Below are 21,730 nucleotides of genomic sequence, written 5' to 3' on the forward strand. Positions count from 1 at the left end.
TATCAGTCATCAGGTCGTTGTTCAGGTTAAGCAGAGCTGAGCTTGGCTTAGCTTTTCCAAACGTAAGTCTGTCTCTGTGTGGATCCATCAGGTCACATGAACTCTCTCACCCGGTCTGTCTCTAACGCTGTGAGACATGCAGAGGACAGACTCAAGCTGCACACACTCACCACTTTACCCCCTGCTGAAACTTCAGTCACCAAACTGGAAAAGGTCCTGACCCTTTGGCTCAGCAGAGACGTTTTTAGCCTCTTTTAGGTCAATGTTTGATTTACAGCAAATCACTGTTTGTCATCCAAGGGTACAAAAACATTCAAAACTGAATAAAATAATACATCAAGATATAATCTAGATCACCTGACGATCTCAGGGTCAGCGTGCCACCAGAGCTGATACAGAGCTCTGTCACTGCACAAATATTTGATGCCCTTTATGGCACGTGTCCATGACAGAGACATAAATAGGTGTATTTTATGAATCCTAAAATGGGAAATTGCAGCGTTACAGCAGCAGATTACTATAGAAAACAAAGGAAAACTAGAGGAAAGAAATGCAAAGAAGCAGAAATCCTAGTCAACAGCAATCACTTGATATATTTATAACATAAAATAAAAACTAATGCATAGAGTTGCACATGTGTAATTACAGTGTCTATGTCATGGGAGAGCTCAGCTTGATTTCTTAGATGCATTCTTTTTTGTGGACAGTAACTTGAACCTGGTACTTTCTTTGACATCACCTCAGCCCAGGTTCAAAGTCAGTAGAGCAGAGACCCTGCTGTGGGGTCAAGCTGCTTTAGTGTTAGGTCAGACCCGCAAACCCTGGTGGGAGGAGAAAGGCAGCTCTGAGAACAGGGTGGCTCATCAGTCTCAGACAGTGATTTCAATGCGGTCACTGCGACTGGTCTAAACAAAGATAAAGTATAGATAGTGGCGGTGCATTACAACATTTCACATAATAATAACAGATTCATTTTAGCGTCCCATGGGGGAACAAAATGTAAAGGCCACATATGATCCTCCTTTTCAACCAGTTTAAATCATTCTCAGAGCTCCCTAAAACATGTCTGTGAAGTGTCTTGTTCTAAATCCACTCTGATCCTGTATTTGATCATGTCTATAAACCCCTCTATTTCAGCCCTGCTCAGAACAGGCTGTTTCTGTGTCTGTACCTTTAAATGTAAATGAGCTGTGTCTGACCACGCCCCCTCTCTGGAAGGGCTTGGGTGCCTTGGGCTTTTACGCTCTATGTCCTATTGTTTACGGTGACAAGGCAGACTCAGAGGACAGAGGAGGGGTTACTGCCCTTTGTGATGTCATGTTTCTGCAAGCTCAGAAACAACAACAATAACTTACAGGCATGCTCGTACGGAATTTCAAAAGAAGCATGGATGTTTCCTAGTGACTGTCAGAGCTCCCTGTCTGTACAGCCGGGACAGAGAAAGTCTGACATCAGCTTCTCAGAGCAATTTGATTGGGCTAACAGCTCTGCATGTAGCTGTCCATGCTTCACTGAGGGTCTTCATGATGTCTTCGACATATCAAAACCAAGACTCCAACAGTTAATGCTCCTCTCTCCTCTCTGTTAGCACTGACAAAATTACATCTGCTGGCCTGCTGTGGCTCAGTTGGAAGACCGGGTGGTCTCTCAACCTGAAAGTCAGGGCGTTTGATCCCCAGCTCCTGCAGCTACATGTCCAATGTGTCCTCAGTGAAGACACTTAACCCCAAGTTGCTCCTTCTGCTTCATCAGCGGTGTATGAATGTGTATGAATGGGATAAGCTCATACTGATGGTCACTTCACTCAGCAGCCTCTACCATCAGTGTGTGAATGTGTAGGTGTGACCTGCAGTGTAAAAGTGCTTTGAGTAGTCAGAAGACGAGAAAAGATCGATACAAGCTCAAGTCCAAGTCCATCTGTGAAGCTCAGTTCAGCTGAAGAAACCAACAAACAGTTTTCTGACAAAATACCAACAACTGCAGAGCTCATTTCCCCTGAAAATAAATACAAATCTGTAAATCTGTCATTTCATAAAACAGTGAGCTTATGTTATGTTATTCATGCTTAATGTTTGACATTTCAAATCATCACTTAGTCATTTAAGCTCTTTCGAGTAACTGTGCCGTGAACAGGGTCATCTAGAAAACTCGACTTCACTCAATTTATATGAAAAAGGAAGATACACGATTTGGATTATTCCATAAACCCCTCAAATTAGAATGGGACATACAATAAGATTTCAAGATCAGAGTAACCTAGTGCACACCATGATTGTTCAGATAGACTTTAAATTTAAATGCATATAAAACATTGGTGTGAAAAGTTTATCTGAAAAACCCTGGTGTGCGCTGGATTATTCTGGTCTTGAAAGCTGTCTGTTCCTGCTTCAGCTGCACCCCGGGTGAGTAGCACAGCTCAGCACACTGCGCCCATCGGTCATAAATTTAGCATTCTTGATATTCAGATAGATGTGAAGAAAATCTATCAGATCAGGGAGATAAAACCACACACAACAGGTTTTACTCCAGCAAGAATATCTGAACTGTTTGGTGAGAAAAGTCAAGTATTTAGTGAAGCTGAGTTTTTCCATTTCATCAACAAGGAGCCAGAGTGTCATATCATCAGAATAAAAGCATCGATGCGGATATTTAAAGGAAGAATATGCAACTTTTTTTTACACATAAATAAAGCAGAAATCAAGTCTATCCTGTGTAAATGTGTCTCTGAGTCATGACTGTCTACAATGAGGGAGAAGCTCGAGTCCCGCCGGCTGTGTTGTTGTCAGAGCTGTGTTTAGATGGACGGGACGGCCGGCTCCTCCCCTTGTTTATAAAAGCTGTTTAAGTCAAGAACTAGAGAGAAGAAGAAGAACATACTCACTGATTATTTGAATGTCACATATTAGTGTTTGGAGATCACGGTCATTCTGTGTCAATTTATGTGCAATATGAAGCTACGAGTTAATCAAAGTGTGCTAACATTAGCCTGCTAACACAACAATGCAGGACACAGGTGACTGCAGCTCGAGCAAAGGACAATTTTGTCCACCCTTGCTCTTAATGGAGCTTAATTATGCTGCGTTCTTATTCATAATTCCTTCGTGTGAATGTGAGTGGAGAGGGGTTGGAGGTGTGTCTCTGGAGGAGAGCGGAGGATTCAGAATAGCGGAGGTGTGGCCAAACAGCAGTTTGTTTTGGTTTCATGCTGGTGCTCAAGGGCGACATCTACTGGATCAAAAAGTCGCACATTCTTCCTTTAATGTAGAGTTAAGCTGAGTATGCTTTCATTTCTTCGGTTTGTAATACTTTTCATTTTCTCCGAGGCTTCAGCAGCATACGTTGATTTCAAGCTGCTCACACTTCACATCTGTCACAGCTGCACACATCATGCAGAAACGATCTGCTTTGTAATAATGATCCGACAGGAGTCACAGGAATTCACCAGTTAAACATCTTTACAGCATTCAGCGATGACCAGCGAAAGAAAACTTTGTCTATTTTCACACTTTGTTAATTTCTTGATCCAATTACAAAACCAGTGTTTGTCATCCAAACTTTTCTTTCACTTTCACATTCGTTTATTTTTATTTTTATTCATTCAACAAAAGCTGAGATTTTTCTGTGACTCAAGTGGATTCATTCACTCACAGCAGCTCAAATATCATGATGTTGATTGACACACTTAAGTAAGATGTATGAAGTGTGTTTCATGGTGTGAACACACGACATCACAGTCCTCTCTGCATCTCATCATCAGTGCTCATGTCAGAAACTGTGCGTTCAACATGAGTGTGTGTAAATGGAAGAATGAAGGACGAGGCATCACAGGCGAATTATAACAAAAAATATCTCTGGAGCTTTTTCAGATTTTAAGGCTTCAAGGCAATGTAAAATAACTAATAACTCCTGTTCTGATGCAAGCTGTCATTTCATATTGATGTGCAAAACAGTCACAACACTAGAACTAAATGATGATACTTTTCTTTATACTCATTTCCTTTGGGAATTTAATGTGATAAAACAAAGAAAAAACAAACATGGGACAAGAAATCCTACACAGTAGTAAATACTGATGTACTTTAAGAGTGGCTGTATTTGTTATAAAAGTCTATTTTTTCCACTTTTAACTTCTACAAAACTACACTTAGGAAGTAAATATTTTACTTTATGCTTCACTAAACAAAGGTCAATCGTAGTTTATAGATTTAGGTTAAACATGTATATAATTAAAAATATCTATTTATAGTTATATATATTATAACTATACATATATATATATATATATATATATATATATATATATTATAACTACCCTTAAAGGTCGGCCCTAGTTTTTAACTCTTCACCTGCTGACTGAAGAGAAGCCAAAAACAGATAGCACCCTCTGCTGGTTAAAACAAGTACTGCAGTATGTATTTTGTCAAATCGATTTAAATTGTTCATATTTGTATTGATTTTTAATCACATTGTAAGGTATGGTCACATCCCTATATCAAAGTAATGGATTCATTTATATAACCTGGTGATAGTATATATTATTGTGTGAAATGACTACTTTTACTTTAGGTACTTTAATATTAATTTGTTTTGTACATTACAGGAAACAACAGCTTGCGTCAAATCTAAAACCAGTGAATCAAACCGAAAGTCGACACTCCTCCCCTTCCTGTGATGCCTCCCCTCTGTAAGCATTAGTAAGTGTTAATACCTGCTTTAAAGCTGAGCTCATCGGCCTCCTGGCCCGTGTAATCATAGAGCGCTCGGACTCGCACCCCCTCTACCTGATCCTCCTCCTCCTCCTCCTCCTCGTCCCCTGCCTCCCCCACGCCGTTGACCGCCAACACCTTCTTAGGACTCTCCTCGTCTGACCAGTCTGATGAGTAATCTTTAACCCTGAGAGAGAGGTGAAAGGAGACATAAAGACAGCCAATCAAACACAAATATACAGAGGCTGGTACCTGAATGCAGCATCACAAATTACTGATAAGTATAATCCTGCTTCTATCAGGGACATTCCCGTGAACATCCTCGTTAATAAAGCTTCCTATAGTTAGTATCCTGTGCTTTCAGTTCTACATTTTCTATTTTTAAAGCAAAAAAAAAAAAAAAAAGTGAAGAAAGGTGCAGCATCAAGCTCATATTTCCTTGACTGTAATGTGGCTGCAGCCAGGTTTTTTTAAGCTCTAGCTGGGTTACTGTACACCTCGAGAATCCCTTTAAACTCAGCCTGCACCCACTGAGGTGTAAACAAACTACGAGAGGATCTGTAGCTACTTCACACACATCTCCAGGCAACCGCAGCCGGCATCTCCATGGACATCAAGTGGAAAGAGAGTGTGTAAAGTGTTGGACTGCACGCTGTGAGGAGCAGACTGCCGAAGCAGGTTTATGGGACAACAGTGAGCTCACAGAGGGAAACATGTTTGAACAGAGGAGCTCATGAAGCGGTCTGGACCTCCCATTGTCTGACTCATTTTAACTGCAGAGTTTATTAACTCAAAACACGTGAGCCGTGTCGAATAAAGGTGAAAAGCTAAATTATTTTAGCCATTAAAACACGAGGAGCTATACATTTTCTAAAGATTAAACCACAAAATAATGTGAGTGCACTGTGAGCCCCTATGTGTGTCGTTTTGACCACTTGTGTCGTAATTAAAGAGACTTTTTTTTTTTTTTGCACTGATCTCTGCCCGTGGTCGTAATGGTGAGCTTTTATCACCTCTACAATTTTCCCAATTTCCCTCAAGAGTAACTTTTTTTGATCCCCCAAGTAGGCGCAGTGAAGTGAAACCAAATAAGAGGATCACAACCCGTATCCAGCAGAGTGGAAATAAAGAATCTCAATCTTAATCTTGGCCCCCTGCTGTCATTCCTCGAAAACTTCTGAAAATGTGTTTTTTTTCCCTCCAAAGACTTTGAAAAGATTTGCTCCAGCCGAGGGATTTTTGGGAAGAAGGGATTAGTGACTTCGAGCCAAATGTCTGCTGCTTTTTAGGAAACTTACTGGTCGAGTTTGACAGCGGGTTAATCTGGTTGTTACACACACACACACACACACACACACAAACAAACATATAGAGACAGCTTTCAGGCCTCTAATTACAGTTTGCTGTGTGCAGGATGTGAACTCCTCAGGGTGACTGCAAGGCAACAAACACACGCACGCACAAACACGACCTGCAGACGTTGTGGTGTTTTCTCTACCTGCTCATAATGGGACTGGGTGGGACGTCACCTCCACCAGAGGAGACGATGTTGGTGAGGGTGACCACGTTGTCCTCAGAGTCTCTACCTCGCTCCTTCCTGCTGATGGAGCGGCTGGCCTCTGGAGACCACTCCTGCACACACAAACACAGAGTTTTTTAGTTTCACTCGATCACAGAAACCTTTACAACAGATATAACTAACTGTGAGAAAAGTCTTAGCCGGGTTTCCATTGGTCAGTGGGTCGCAAGAAAAAATGAAAATCAACAAAAATTGCAATCAGGTGCTTCGTCAAAGTTCATTCAAAAGCCATTCACCGAAATGCTTTAAAAAATGTTTAAAGGCATTTCATTTCATTTCATATTTGATTTATTTGCTCATTTCAGTGTATGATTTCAACACAATAATACACAACAAAAAAATGTTTCTCATAATACTGAAACACTGTTCATGAGCAAACAGGAGCAGGAAGAAGAAAACTTATAACACCTGCCCCCTTTCTATTCAACAACAACCATAAAACTTAATACACGGACAGGCATCGACAGCTCATTTAGATGCAGATTTATTGCCTAAGACTCAACAGAAATAACTAAATTCATCCAGGGCAGCACAGAGTAAGTTGAAGAGATCACAGAGACAAAAAAATCGTCAGCAGATATTTGTGTAGGACGGCTGGTAGCTAACTTACAGCTGAAGTTTATATTGACAATAGAGTGGCTGATTGTTGTGAATTTAAACAGACTTAACACACATTCATCTTCACAGGGGTGCTGGTGGCGCAGTGTATGGAGGCTATGGACCTCCAAGCGGGCGGCACAGGTTCAAATCCAGCCTGTGGCTCCTTTCCTGCATGTCAATCCCCTACTCTCTTTCTCCCCGATTTCAAACTCTATCCACTGACCTATCTCTTCAATATTGGGCACAAAAGCCCAAAGATAAATCTAAAAAAAACACTCGTCTTCACACTGTCTTTTTTGATGCTCTTTAGGGTACAGCTAAAGGGTCCACTATCTTTTTGAATCGTGAACCCGAGTAGGTAATAAATAAGATCCTCACACTAAGAGGCTCCCGTTTGTAGGTTTTTTTAGACGGGTGACGTTTCAAGCCAAGATGCTCTTCCTCAGACCTGAGGTGGTCTTAGGCATGGTGCCCAAGTACGGTACCATAACGGTAACGTCTGTGTTCACACTGATCAAATGAACTTTAGAACTTTAGGGTCAAGCTTACTCAGATCTGGGCCCGGGTCATTAGTGTGAAACCACCCTCGTCTTTCAGCTTTCACACTTTGATGCTTGTTCAAAAACAGAGCAGGACAAGAGTCTAACAATGAGTCGTTTTGGGCGGCTGTGGCTCAGTTGGTAGAGTCTGAGCGGCTGAGCAACATGTCCGATGTGTCCTTGGGCAAGACACTTAACCCCGCATTGCTCCCGCTGCTACTGTGGCGGTGTATGAATGGATTAGTGTTGTAGTTACTCTCTGATGTACGTCGCTTTGGATAAAAGCGTCTGCTAAGTGAATTGTAACATTGTAGATCAGTAAACACACTGAGGTGGGATAATCAATGGAGTCTGATCGGGTCACACCCTGACTGAAACTAACACACACAGGCCCATGATAACAGGGTGCTGACAGAGGTAGGTGGTATTTACAGTCTCAGTGGCGCACAGAACAACCTCCATCTAGAGCTGCTACAGGAGGTGTGTGTGTGTGTGAGATCTGAATATCCACACAGGAACAGGATGAAACACAGATATGAACTTTGTTTTGTTATAAAAGGTTGACAAGAGAACATTTAGCTTCTCATCCTCACTTGTTTTGAAGTCTTACATTTTGTAAACTTCAAGGCACGTAGCTCAAGAGTTCAGGTTGAAGTTGTGAATTAATAGAGTTGGAAGAGTCCTCACAAACAGAAATAAAAACATGCGCCTGTGTGGAGACAATGTTTCTCTGTGTAAGCAGCGCTGTGGGAACACTGGGAGATTCCTCAGAGGACAGAAAGAGTTTTTCCTTTCCACCAGTATCGACTAACTCTCTCTCTCTCTACCTCTCTTGTTTTAAAACTACTGAAAATCTTGGGGAGCTACGCAGACTTCACTTTGTCATCACAGGGCGGTTTCCCACAATTTTCTGCACTGATTGCCCAGTGGTTAGTGCGAGCGCCCCGTGTGCAGAGGCTATAGTCCTCCAAGTGGGCCGCCCCAGGTTCGACCTGTGGCTCCTTTTGGCTCATGTCATCCCCTACCCTCTCTCCCCCCGTTTCAGACTCTATCCACTGTCCTATCTCTAAATAATATGCATATTCAAATGCCAAATGGGAACAATCTCACTTGCCTGCAATTTTAAAATCCTTCACACACTTAATTCCTGAAAATCTCGAGTTTAAATGGTTAACCCTTTAAAAGGAGTAACTACAGAGTAGAATAAAGTTCAGAAGATCATTCCATTCCTTGAAAAACATGTTAATGAATCAGCTTATAGATTCCTGAAGGCAAAGATTAGACTGCTGACGTAAGGGTCGATGTACATGACTGCTTACAAGCTTAAAACAGGCATGACATGGCAAAACGTCCAGCTTACATAACGAAGCGTTTCCTGCAGCGTGCAGCTTTTTTTTTTTTTTTTTTTTTTACATGTGGTTAAAAATATGACATCTGGAGATGATGATGTAGGTTGATCGAGATCTTTTTCCAGTTATCAGAGTTTTTGCTCCAGTTTTTCAGTTTGACGTTGTCGACTCATCTGTAAAATTTGAAATCAGAGGATCCAGGTCTGAAGTTGTACACACATACACACATACACACGCACACACACGCAGTCTGTGTCTAGCTGCCAAAAATAAAAGTGGAGAGTGGGAGGGAGGCAGGAATCCAGATGATTGTATCTCTATTATTTGTTGATAATTGGGTCTGCAGATCTTTTCACAGACTGAAAACAGGACCAAAACAACGGCTCCTTTCTGGTGAATCAGGAACAGAGAGAGCGAGGAGAGGGTGTGGACATTCCTGAGTGTAACTGATCACTATCGGTTATATCATCCTCGGGCTGGATTCACAAAAAGGATTGTTGTAGGATGAACTGCTATTCATCGTAATCAATGTCCATCTTTGAGGGACGAGAGAGTTCATTGAAAGCAACGTAGCCTCATTCAAAATCAAAATTACTGACAGACTTTTTCAGTTCCTGCTTCAGTAGGGTTAGGGTTAGGCTTACAGTAATGGGTGTGTTTTAAATTATTGTGCACTTTGAATTATTTTGATTACAGAACGAAAAACAAGAATGAGAACCAAGAACAGGGCTGCAGATGAACCGACTAACCTTTCTGAAAACTCTGTTTCACATGCTGATTAATGAAGAAATGTCTCGAGAATTAGAGACAGATATCTGAATGAAAAAATTACATAACCCAAAGCAAAAATGAGATTTCTCCTTTAACTCCATAAAGAAAACTGATTTCTGCTCCTGCTTCCTGTAATCTCTTGAGCTCTTTTTCATATCTGTTAATATTTGTCCGTCTTTAGCAGTCTGCAGAGCTGAGGACCTGACCATCAAATAAACCTGCAGAATCAAAAAGAGTCATACCTTATCGACTCTTTTCAGTCAGTTTATGCTTTTATAATTATGAGGTTTTAACTAGTGTGTATTTTGAACTATTTTTATGAGGTGTTTTCAGACCGAACAGTTCTGGGGACTTTTTGAAGAGGAACTATCCACTAGTGAGTTCCCTGAGAACGACACAACATGAGGACTCTTTTCTGTCTGCGTTTGCATCAGGGGGAGGCTTTCAACAGTTCCTAGAACTATTAGAGGATGATGAAAACTATTTTGTACCTGGACTTTAGATGAAAACTAGATTTTCTGATGACTCTGAATCTGTTTGAATGCTGAGTTGCTGACATTGTCTCATGAAATAGGGATACATAACTGAGTTAAGAGTTTTGAAGATGAGATGATCTGTCTCTCTGTCATAAATAAATAATAAATAATAATAAAATGATATTTAACTCCATAACCATGTTCTATTTCTACTCCAGCTTCTCAGAATCTCTTGTGTTTTTTAAATTCCTGTAAATATTTGTTTGTCCTCAGTGGCATGACCCGCAGAGCTGAGGGGGAATCTGTAGATTTCCACAAACAACTACACAAACCTGCAAGTGTCTCTGTGTGTGTGTGTGTGTGTGTGTGTGTGTGTGTGTGTGTGTGTGTGTGTGTGTGTGTGTGTGTGTGTGTTCAGACATTCCTGACCCAACTCAGAGCTCTCAGTCACACAACAAGTCTTTCACTTGAAGCCTGTTTAAAATTCAGTCCGTTAAACTCACGCTGAAGAACAACAACAGTCCTTCTCAGCGCCGTTGTTAATATGAAGAAGTTTCAAGATAAATCATGAATGAAGGAAGTTCAAGAAAAAGTCCCAAAAGTGTGTGCAGTCAGCATTGTGTGTTTGTGTTGTGTGAGTCTGTCAGCACCTCAAACTGTGGCCAGTTCATGCTCATGCCCGGCCCGTGGGTGTTCCTCCACCATCGGAGATCTTCGGTGTCATTGGCTCCCTGGATGGTCTGACCCAGGTCCCGGTAGAGACTTCTGAACCTGTTGGACAAAGTGGGTGTCAATCTTCTCATCTTCACATCTGCACCCTCCTCCTCCTCCTCCTCCTCTCTTTTCATTTTCCTCCTCCTCTCATCTTTTCCTCCCCCTTCCTCCTCTCCTCTTTTCCTCCCCTCCTCCTCTCCTCCTCTCCTCCCTTTCCTCCTCCATATGGGGGCCGCACGCCAGGCTATCTGCACCCCCAGTTGATCGCACACTTCAAGTTGCATTCACTACTTGATTTTGTTTTTATTTAGGGGAATGATTTCAGTGACCAAACACCATCTAAACACAAATAAAGGGATGTAAGGAAAGAATGTGAACCTGTACCTTTAAGGGCCTTTAAGGGTTTGAAGTTCTTATAAATGCCGTTACATGTACGGTAATTCACTTCAAGTAACTGGAGACTCCATAAAGTCAAGTTTGTGAGGACTCCGGTTTGTGAGTCTGGACCGAGGTCACTGATAGAGGACAGGTGGTCTTTCATGAGAGGGGCCAGGTAAAGAACCTCAACAGTCTTTCTACTAAACAGAAGACAAATCAAATTAGTCTAAAAATAATAGCAAAGCGATGACTTTTCCAATCAAAATGTCATCACAGACCGTCTGAAGTCTCGTCTTCACAAAGTTTACAACAGTTTTGTCCAATATTTAAACAAAGATCTTGTAGGACTTTCCCCAATCACAGTTGCCATGGTTACAGTAGCATGTTTAAATAGAACAAATAGGTCACTGGTTAATGGACAACACTGTAGGTTTTCTATTAACCCCTGTGTACATACACACACACACACACACGCTCACACACATCTGAACCCTGAGAGATCTGCATGCCTGCGTCCTGAGTCATCGACCATAAATCAAACGATCGCCCTCTCTCTTTTTCTGATGTTTGTGAAGGTGTGTGTATGTGTGTGCAGGTCTGTCCTACCCTTCCTTGCTGGACAGGTCGAGGTGGGTGTGAATGTCCAGCAGAAGCTCTTTAAAGAAGCGCAGCCTCTTCCGCTCGGCCTCCTGCGTGAGGTCGAACACTTGCTCCATGTCCTCCATGTATCGAGGGTTACAGCGGTTCAGCTCCTCCAGCGCCTTCGTGTAGCGATCCTTCGCCTGAAGCACACACAAACACACACACAGAGAGAGACCACATGCTTAGCTACTGCACAAACCTGTCACCCTGCAAATACAGTAAGAAGTGTTCCTGTGCTTCCGTCTACAGAGGGCTTGAAAATATTAAGAGTGATGTCTGCACGGGTAGTGGGCTATATAAACACTGCCAACGACTTAATACAAGAGAGAGCTGCAGTGACAGTTTGAGCTGAGTTAAACAGCTTTAATGAAATAAATGTCTCAGTATCAAGCCAGGTGATTTAGACACCATTTTTGAGTTTGGTTTAAAAGAAAAGGTTTTGAAGTCAGGACAAATTTCAGCCCGTCTTGCGTCATTAGTCGTGCAGTGTACACTGAGGCACGACGACAGATCATGGCCCAGTCAGATGATGTCCACGCAGGAGAGAGAGAGAGAGAGAGAGAGAGAGAGAGAGAGCATAACTGAGGCGTGCATATGAAACAACTGATACTCATATCTATTGACAACTGTGAATGCTCCCGTCCGGATTTCACTCGAACAGTGTGCACTCTCAAGTGGTACATTGTGAGCTTTTGTTGTGCGACAGAAATGATTCACTCGTTCAGTGTGAGCTGACAATCCACCAACCACTTCTATACAATCGAACAGTGTGCACCGGGCTTTATGACTCTTCTTGATCACATCCCCAGTCGTAACGTGCACCTAACTAATAATCTATATTTACAGATTGCAGGCACAGGACTGGATTTTGGTATCGGACGTGTTGTGGTTTTTCATTTTCTAGCTTCACTAGTATCATTCAGTCACTTCACTTTTTGTTTGGAGAGCAAAGGGAATTATAATGCAATCCCAGAAGACATCTGGTCACCAAGCGACACTTTACCTTAATTTAATCTTTAAAAAGCTATCTGCAAGTTAGCGCTGTTAGCGATCCTCTCTTGGATATCGTTGGCCATCACTCCCAGAGGCATACAAGGTCGACAGATAATTACCTGATGGGTAAGAGTGGCTTTTAAAATAAAATATGCCACAAACACAAACTCTCTTCACTTCACTAGACTACCCCTGAACTTTCTTTTGCTCATCGCAGAGGTAGGTTGAAAATATGACTGTAGATCAGTCGTTTTTTAAAGCTTTGGTACTTTTTGTAACAACTGAAGTGAAAACGACCTGAGATTTTTTCACAACCCTTTCAGTAAAGGAGGCCTTTTTCCCCCCGAAACTACCACATGATTCATGATATTGGATTTCACGTCCTTTGTTTGGTTTCTTGGTTGTTTGGGTCTCAGGATTTCCCTGTTTTTGGTCGATCGTTTCCCTCTTCAGGACCTGCAGCTCTTTGAGTTTGTGCAGAGAACGCAGGAGACAAGCCTGGTCATGCTTCAGAAGTGAAACACACACACAGGTATGTTTTTCTGGACTCGCTGACACACCCAGACTGCTCCAAGAGGAGCTCCGCTGGGGACTGTGTGTGTGTGTGTGTGTGTGTGTGTGTGTGTGTGTGTGTGTGTGTGTGTGTGTGTGTTTTGTACTTTTTCGGTCTCCTGGTTGCAGCGCTCCACCCGGGTCGTGTATTTGCGGACTTCCTCCTGTGACTTGGTCGGGTCGGCCTTGGCGTGCGTTTCCCTGGTAACCGCCGTCCACTCCTCCTTCCTGGCCTGATGGAAGGTCTTCTTGCTGGACTCCACCTTGACACACACACACACACACACACACACACACACACACACACACACACACACACACACACACACACACACACACACACACACACACACACACACACACACACACAATGAAACTCTTTGATGGGCTATTGTAATCAATACAGCGTCAGTTACACAAACCACACCTTGTTACATTTCTTAAACTGGAGTCCTGTTCGCTTGCTGACATATTTGATGGAATTATCCGATGAGGAGCTTAATTCACTTTTAAACATTTAACATATTATTGACAAGCATGATTATTTAGGGAAAAGACATGGGACGAAAGGACTCCCAGGTACTGAGCTGATGTGTGCCTACTTAAAAATACTTTTTTTCTTAAATGTTGAAGGTACAGTAACAAGAGACCATATAGGTACTGCAAAAACTGCCAGTTAACCCTTCATGTCAACTAAAAATCCACTTAAGCATCACTGACATGCCACTGACTGACCTCAGAGACCCCTCCAGCAGCCCTCACCTCTTTCAGTTTGCGGACCCAGGGTTTCTGTGCTTTGCGGAAGCCGTCGTCCGCGTCCTTTGTCTCCCTGAAGCCTCCTATCATCTGCTTGTGAAATGCATCCTTCTGCCAGTCTCGCATCTTCGCCGCGTCCTCGCCGGCCAGCCGCTGCCGCAGCTCCAGATGCAGCTCGCTGAGCCGGTCGGCCGCCTGCATGAAGGCGTGCCACGCTTTTTCCAGCGTACCATACTGAGGACCTGAGACAAGAAACAGTCGTTAAAAAAATCCCATTTAGTGCAGATCCTTCTAGTGGTTGGTTTGTCTAAATGCCTGTCAATCCTGACATGTAGTTTCTTTTAACTTGCTGAATATGAATGCTCTGCTGCAGTATTTATATCCCATATGATTCATGTTTTTTTTCTCCTCACCTTTCTCTACGACTCCCCTCCATTTCTTTGCCCAGTCACTGAGCTGTAGAGCATAACTTTTTTCTATCTTTGCTCTCTCCTGGAAGCAGCTAACCAGCTCGTTACACAGCCGGTGGCCATCGTCTATCCTCCTCACCGTCCTTTTGTAGTTCCCCGGCTGCAGAGGAACACAAAACACAGATACAATATAAAACTAACGACTCAGACTAAACTGATATCAGTTGGTGTGTCAGTTCAATGCATGTCACTTCCATGCTAATAACAGTGTGGCAGATGTTAGCATGTCGACCCGGCAGGATGTTTGGCAGACTCCTGATGATATATCTAACACTGAAATAGAGGGAGGAGTGAAAGAGGACAGACAGATCAGAGAGTGAGTGGAGCTGAAGGTTTGTAGTTTTCCCAGATGGCGGGCTGTGAAGCCGGCGGTCAGTCAGCAGGGACTCATTATTTTGTCTCTGTCACTATTTAAACAACAAACACTGAAATGCTGCCTCATCTGCCAGCTTTGACCTACAGATGCTCCTCTTAGCTCGTCTAATAGCCAGGTAGGGATATATTTCAGGGTTTAATGGAGTTTAAATGGATCTGATGTTGTTAAATAACTCAGTAAACTATACAGACTTGTCTCTTATTTGTTGTCAGTTTAATAACTTGCTCATTTTGTCACACAAGCGGCTGTGGCTGTGTTTCAGTAGTAGGAGAAGCTCCTTCACTGATCACAGGGTTGATGGTTCTGTGCATGCTGAAGTGTCCTTAGGCAAAACACTGACCCCTAAATTGCTGCAGATAAGCATTTTAGAAGGTTAGCATAATGCTAACTTGAAGCCATCCTTGTTAAAGTGTGCATTTCGATAAGATACTTGACAAAGCAGCCATGAATGTAATGAAGTCTCATCAGTCCTGGTATTATCTAAATATCTAGAGTTATCTCTCTCTCCTGTTAAGTTGTGGTATAAAGTGGTGTGTGTAGATACTGTACCTCCCAGAAGCTGTCAGAGCTGCCCAGCTCGCTGAGGTCCCCATTAGAAGACATATTGGGGTCGGACTTACAGCACCGAATGATGGCGGCTATGAAAAAGACTGCAGAGACAGAGAGAGAGAGAGACAGAGAGAGAGAGAGAGGGGAAAACATGAATTAAATCAGAGTGTTTTTGAACATTTCAAAATACAGCAGGAACACTTTTACATGACAGAGTTACGTAACCATGTCATGATGTTTCACTGATTAGAAGAAGGATAAGAGAAGGGAAGTAAGGACAGCAGAAACAACAGAATCTGATGTGGACCAAGCCCAGAATCAGAAATACTTTGTTTATCCCCGGGGGGAAATCCAGTAATTTATGAACATTAGGTCCAAACACAGAACTTAAGAGAAGCCCGTTTTTCTCTCAAAAGGAAAAATGTAAAAAAAAAAATCTGTGCGGCAGGGGCAGACACGTCCAGGCTTTTAAAGGCTCAACTCGTCAAATCAAGGATCAACTCTGTAAAGGCACTCTTTTGAAATCATGTAAAAGTTGCTAAATGAGAGCGATACGGACTACACACTACAATTCTCCAAAGGTGTGGCACTTTCACTGGATCCCGATATTGAATTTGAACAACGATACAGCAGAAATCAATACAGAAATGATAAGAATGTGTTTGTACATTCAGTCAGCTGTAACCTGACCTTCAAAAGCCAATCTGACCTCTCTATCTGGGCTAACCGCTCACATATGTTCACTTCTTGGGGCGGCAGTTGCTCAGTCTGTATGGACTTCGGTTGGGAACCAGAGGGTTGGTGGTTCAAGTCCCTGTACGGACTAACGTATGGAAATGGGACCGGTTTCTGAAGAGGTGCCAGCTTACTTTAAGAGCACTGGCGAAGGGCCTTTGAGCAAGGTATCAAACCCTCTTAGGAGCTCTTTTTTTAATATCTACATTTTTTATTTTGGAGCTTCAATGTCTTTATTTGGATAGGACAGTGGATAGAGCAGGAAATCAAGAAGAGAGAGAGAGTGGGGAATGACGTGCTGGAAAAGGAGCCACAGGTCGGACTTGAACCTGGGCCGCCCACTCTGAGGTGAATATCCTCTGTACGTGGGGCGTTACCTAACCACGAGGCCATCAGTTCATGTCCAGAGCATCATGTTTTTTGCATTTGTGTTTTCTCTGGCCTATGTGTGTGTAGCATGTTCCAAAAAAAGGAGTGTAAAAACTGAATTTCTAAAAGGGGTTAATGAAGAATGTCGGCTTCTTCTTCTTCTTAGCTCCAAAAGAAGAAGAAAACAACAACATTGTGACGACCAAAATACCAAACTGAAGGCTTCCAAATAATAGCACAGAAAGCAAAACAAAGTCTACACATCATAAATAAAAAACAACCTACTGTTAATATAGTTAGTGTGACACAAACGTTAAGTAAATACAATCAGTGTTTGTGGAGGGGTCAGGCATTTCTTTAACATTTCCCTAAAAGACATTTGTTAAGAAAATGTTCACAAGCTCGTGACCTTCCAGTCTCACAGCTCGACTATACTCGGCCGTACAGTTTCAGCCTCTGGCAAACTGCAGCTCCACGTCAGTCGACACAGAAAGCTTCAGAGTATTCCCCTCTCTCTGCCCACAGGGCTGTTTTCTCCACATTGCTGCCCAATTTTCCTTCTGAACACAAATGAACTGTGTGTGTGAGTGTTATCCTTGTCTCACTCATCCGCTCCATTACTGAGGCAGGAATCTGTGTCAGCCCGGCCTGCTCTTCCACAAAGGACCTCATTCATCAGAGAGGAGATGCACAAACATTTGTGGAGAATCCTCCAGATAATAACTCACAGGAAGAAGAAATGTTGAACTGCCCTTTTTATCCAAAACTAGGATTTAAAGTACTCAATTATCAATTCTGAGAGGACAAGTACTGTTCCCCTTAAGGTGCCCCATGGAGTTTTCTTATAAATAATTAAAATGTATGTTTATGAGTAGTTGTCCCAACTCATTTTGGAAATCCTTGATCAGTGAGTACTAAGAAAGGCAATATAGTGTAGCTGCTCAGGGCTAAAAACTCAACCCAAGCCTTTAGACTCCTTTAGATTAAATTGTCTAAAATAACACAATCCTTTTTAGATCAAGTAAAGGTGATTATTAAATTTAACATTTTGCATTGTGCAAACAAATATAATTCCATCCATACTGCAAGTATTCATTTTGTTGGTATGGATATTTTCTCATCTAACAACACAAAGGTAAATTACACTGAGTTAATTTGTACTCATTGTGTCCTGAGGGGACCTCCTCTGATGAACCCTGGGAAAAGTTCATTGTGACCCGACTTCTCAATACATGGACTTCCTCCGAGCTGCACTCCCATTGGACAAAACCCTGTTTCAAGGCCAAACTAACTTCCAGACAACAACCTGGGGGGAAGCATGCCAGTCCTCCAGTCCTGACTGTGAGCAGTGATCTTTTCTGTCTCCATTGAACAAGAGCCATGCTGCTCGACTCGGTCTATTGTCAACGCTGATTGACGCTACACAAGTTCAACTTCACAGGAGTACAGTCATCGTTGTATTTTAACTGCTTATAAACTCTACTGCAAAACAAGAAGGTATACTGTATGTCACGGTTATATTTGGTGACACAGATGATGTCTTTAAACATCGGATTAAAGCACTACAAACAAATATTAAAGAGACAAACACTTGTTTATTCTATCTATAGCTCAACAATCTCCACTATGTACAGTGTAAGATTTGGCAGATAAAAGTCTTAGTCTTTAAAATCTTTTCGTCACATTTTAGTCATGTTCACCCTTCAAAGTTTTGGTCTACTTTTAGTCGATAGCAACAAAAGATTTTTGTCGAGCTTTAGTCAATAAAATGTCTTAACTTTAAATCGAAATGTTTTTTTATCTCTAGCTACACTGTCGTGCATTTTCCTTTCTATTGAATTTGTAAATAATGTCCCTATATCTGTCCTTTTTGGCGTCATCACCAGTATGCCCGGGTTAGATCAAGGGGATCTGCCACCCACCACTAGAGGGAAAAAAAGTCTACAAGAATGTTTCTCATACTTTGACAGACAGTTAAGAAGTCGGATAGCTCACCACTAACATTTTAGTTCTGTCTCGTCGCGGTAATGAAAACAAAACATACGCGTCATCACAGTTTTTATTATAAAAGATCTGTTTTTAGCTCAACAGCGTCTCATCTTTGCCACAGAGATAAGGTTGTTAATGAACCTTTATAGTCATAACTTGTCAAATTAACACTGTGTACTACATTTGTGAACATGCTTGAAATTTAAATGGAAAAAAAACACAAGTATCTAACATAGATTTTCCCAGAACACTTTTTAAAGCAGAGTAGAATAAGCTATACCTATTTTTTAAATACATTTTTACAGATCTGTCACTTTAAAGCACTTTAATTTTGTTTGTTTGAGATACTGATTTAGAGCAAGGCTTGACTTGACAGGACTGTGAGGAGTTCCCACTTCCTCCCTGTGTTTCACAACGTTCTCTCTCACTGTAGATAACTAGCTCACTCCCAAAATAAGAGAAGAATATTTGAGCTCTCTGAGCATGTCGGTGGTACGATAGACGCAGAAAGGAACAGTATGCTGCTTGGCGTGACCTTCAGGGAACAATGTGGGAGCGAGTCTAAATAAACACCACAGTAAGCCCAGGATACAAGAATGCAAAAGGTGGTATCTACTTGTGCAACAAGCTCACACAAGGCTTGTACTCACAGGTGTGAAATGCTTCTGCTAGCTGTGTCTGAGGCGATAGGTGACATTACAGATTAGCAAAACACTGATGTTCAACAACACTATGGGACATTACACCTCTCAAGACACCTCAGCTAATCACCTGCAAACATCAGTGCTGTTATCTTTTCTTCAAACTGCATGGACTGATGAAGGCAATATATCACAGAGTGTGTGTGTGTCACAGGGAAATGGCAAGTATGCTAGCAGCAGCGGTATCTGCCACCGGCATGCCAGAACATGAGAGAGTATGAGAAAATGTACTTCACCATGGATCACTAATTACTGCTCTTAAATCCTACAGGACAGCAGAGTGTTGGCGTGCGTGTGTGAGTATCTGGGTGCGGCTCATTGACAGTTCGTAGGTTTGCTGCTTTAATGTGTAAAATCCTGCTGGTTGGTGTGCAGGCGCTGACAGTAAAAAGTTAACATAGAGCTAGATTTCAACACCAGAAGTGCTGCATGTTCCCTGATAGAAAGCAGACACAATTCTTACACAAAACACTGCCATGGTCAAACACAAGCTGCTATAAAACAAATGTAACAGGTGATGAGGACTTAATCTCACAACTCTCTGTAATTCAGACAAAAACTATGCAGAGTAAGTTTGTGCATACAGCCTTAACAAAACAAGAGGCTCAAAAAACGGTATGGTATCCATTTTGAAAACCTTCCTCTTTTAAAGACAGCACTTTTAGTTCTTCTTGAAACTACCTGTCGTTTAAGGCTTTTGTTATTTTAACAAAGCTCTCTTATTATATATACTTTTTTTATGCTTTGTGGTATTTTTTTTTCTGGGTGTGCCCCAAGGTTCAGCCTGTGGCCCACTGATATTTCTGTCTTAAGCATGCTATTCAGGTAGAATGATATGCAGACGATACACACCTCTATAGTTCTATACAAGCAAAACTAAAAAGCTCTGTTATTAGATTTCAGATGTTAGTAAATAATCTGTAAATATTTATTAAGTATAAACTGGTTTCCAAAGAAAGGGGAAAACTTCCATTTCAGATTGTGCTCCTTTTTTTATCACGAAACACAAAGGTAAGTAAAGCACCTTTAATACATTTTTGTTTGTTTATGTTCTAGTTGCTAAGTCGTGAGATCACACTGAGATAGACTCAGGAGTGAGTTTGCATGTTTGTATTCAGCAGTCACATGGTAACTACAGCCAATAGTGAAGGGATTAGACTCTCTGCTGTCTGAGACAGACCTTGTTAGCTGGATACAGTAGCCTGAGTGTAATTCAACATGACCGCAGTACTCTTAAGCAAAATGGAAAATGGAGCCAAGACAAACTGAACCAACTATCTTACTGCAGCTACTAAAATCAAATCAGACATCAGTAACGTGAATACATAGACAAAGTCTGTTTTTTTTACAGCCAGAACAAATCTTACTATTTTAATCATTTTGAGTGACAAAAATAAACAGATAGAGCTCATTTTAAAATAATAACACAATGTCGACGAGAGCGGAGCAGATAAATAGTCGTTCATCAAACAGTAACACCTACCACGAGTCTGACTACCTACTCAAGCGATCAGGAGAGCTAGAGTAACAACACAACTACACATTGACCTGCATTTTTTGATGTCATGTAAAAACATATGATGGATGACACAGCAGAGCTAACTTGTAGGTTTCATTTGCGATTTCGGAGACACCATGCAAACATGACAGAGAAACACCAGAACTGTAAATGTCTCCTGTTTATAATAATATAATGCATTTGACTTGTTTCCTGAAGTCATCAATGCGGTAACATTTTGTTTTCTCCATAAGAATCAATCTGTAACAGTAATGTCATAACAACTGTTTTAGCTCTTACTCTGATTTAGATGATATTTCTGCTAAACTGTTGTCTACACAACTTGTGAAAACGATGATTTCACAAAAAAATCCGTTAACATACAGTCATAAAACGATGCACACTACATTTAAAACTAGATGTGTGAACTATTGGCTGGTTAGAGTCAACAAGCAGAAATGACCGTGAAAATGGAAGAGGCTCTGTGTCACAAATCACTTTAAAAACCCAACCGAGGGACATATTCACATATTCTGAATGTGTTTATACATTTCCAAAGAATCTCTCCTAGGGGCGCGCTGGTGGCGCAATGGTTAGGGCGCGCGTCCCATGTGTTGAGACTCTCGTCTCAAGCGGTAGGCCCAGGTTCGCTTCCACCCATGGCCCCTTTCCGCATGTCATTCCCCGCTCTCTCTCCCTGGTTTCCGACTCTATCCACTGTCCTGTCTCTGTATTAAAGGCACGAAAAAGCCCCCAAAAAAAATCTTTAAAAAAAAAAAAAAAAGAATCTCTCCTATTTATATGCTGATCGACAATATCAGCATATCCTACATTTCTAAATCTAAAATTGCAACATTCATTGGGCCTACTTCAGAGTGTCCAAACGGCACATTCTGCATGTTTGGTTTAACTTCAGCTCTTTTCTTTTATCAACAGGATTTATATCACTGTTATCGTTTTTAACTTGTATATGATTTTATAACATTCT

The 21,730-nt window shown here is 41.7% G+C and overlaps 1 protein-coding gene across 2 annotated transcripts in view; it reads right to left on the reverse strand.

Annotated features, from left to right (window-relative positions):
* Positions 1–21,730, reverse strand: part of pacsin3 (protein kinase C and casein kinase substrate in neurons 3) — a 35,342-nt gene that overhangs the window by 2,715 nt on the left and 10,897 nt on the right. For both annotated transcript variants that reach the window (XM_020640146.3, XM_020640145.3), the window contains 8 exons: positions 15,451–15,551; positions 14,469–14,625; positions 14,062–14,297; positions 13,407–13,562; positions 11,719–11,894; positions 10,671–10,791; positions 6,205–6,338; positions 4,709–4,893 (listed from right to left, as the gene is read on the reverse strand). In XM_020640146.3, coding sequence (XP_020495802.2) covers positions 4,709–4,893; positions 6,205–6,338; positions 10,671–10,791; positions 11,719–11,894; positions 13,407–13,562; positions 14,062–14,297; positions 14,469–14,625; positions 15,451–15,504 — 1,219 coding nt within the window. In that variant the 5' untranslated portion in view covers positions 15,505–15,551. The remainder of the gene's footprint in view (positions 1–4,708; positions 4,894–6,204; positions 6,339–10,670; positions 10,792–11,718; positions 11,895–13,406; positions 13,563–14,061; positions 14,298–14,468; positions 14,626–15,450; positions 15,552–21,730) is intronic.

Source organism: Labrus bergylta, chromosome 3 (assembly GCF_963930695.1).
Source record: "Labrus bergylta chromosome 3, fLabBer1.1, whole genome shotgun sequence".
Taxonomy (NCBI): domain Eukaryota; kingdom Metazoa; phylum Chordata; class Actinopteri; order Labriformes; family Labridae; genus Labrus; species Labrus bergylta.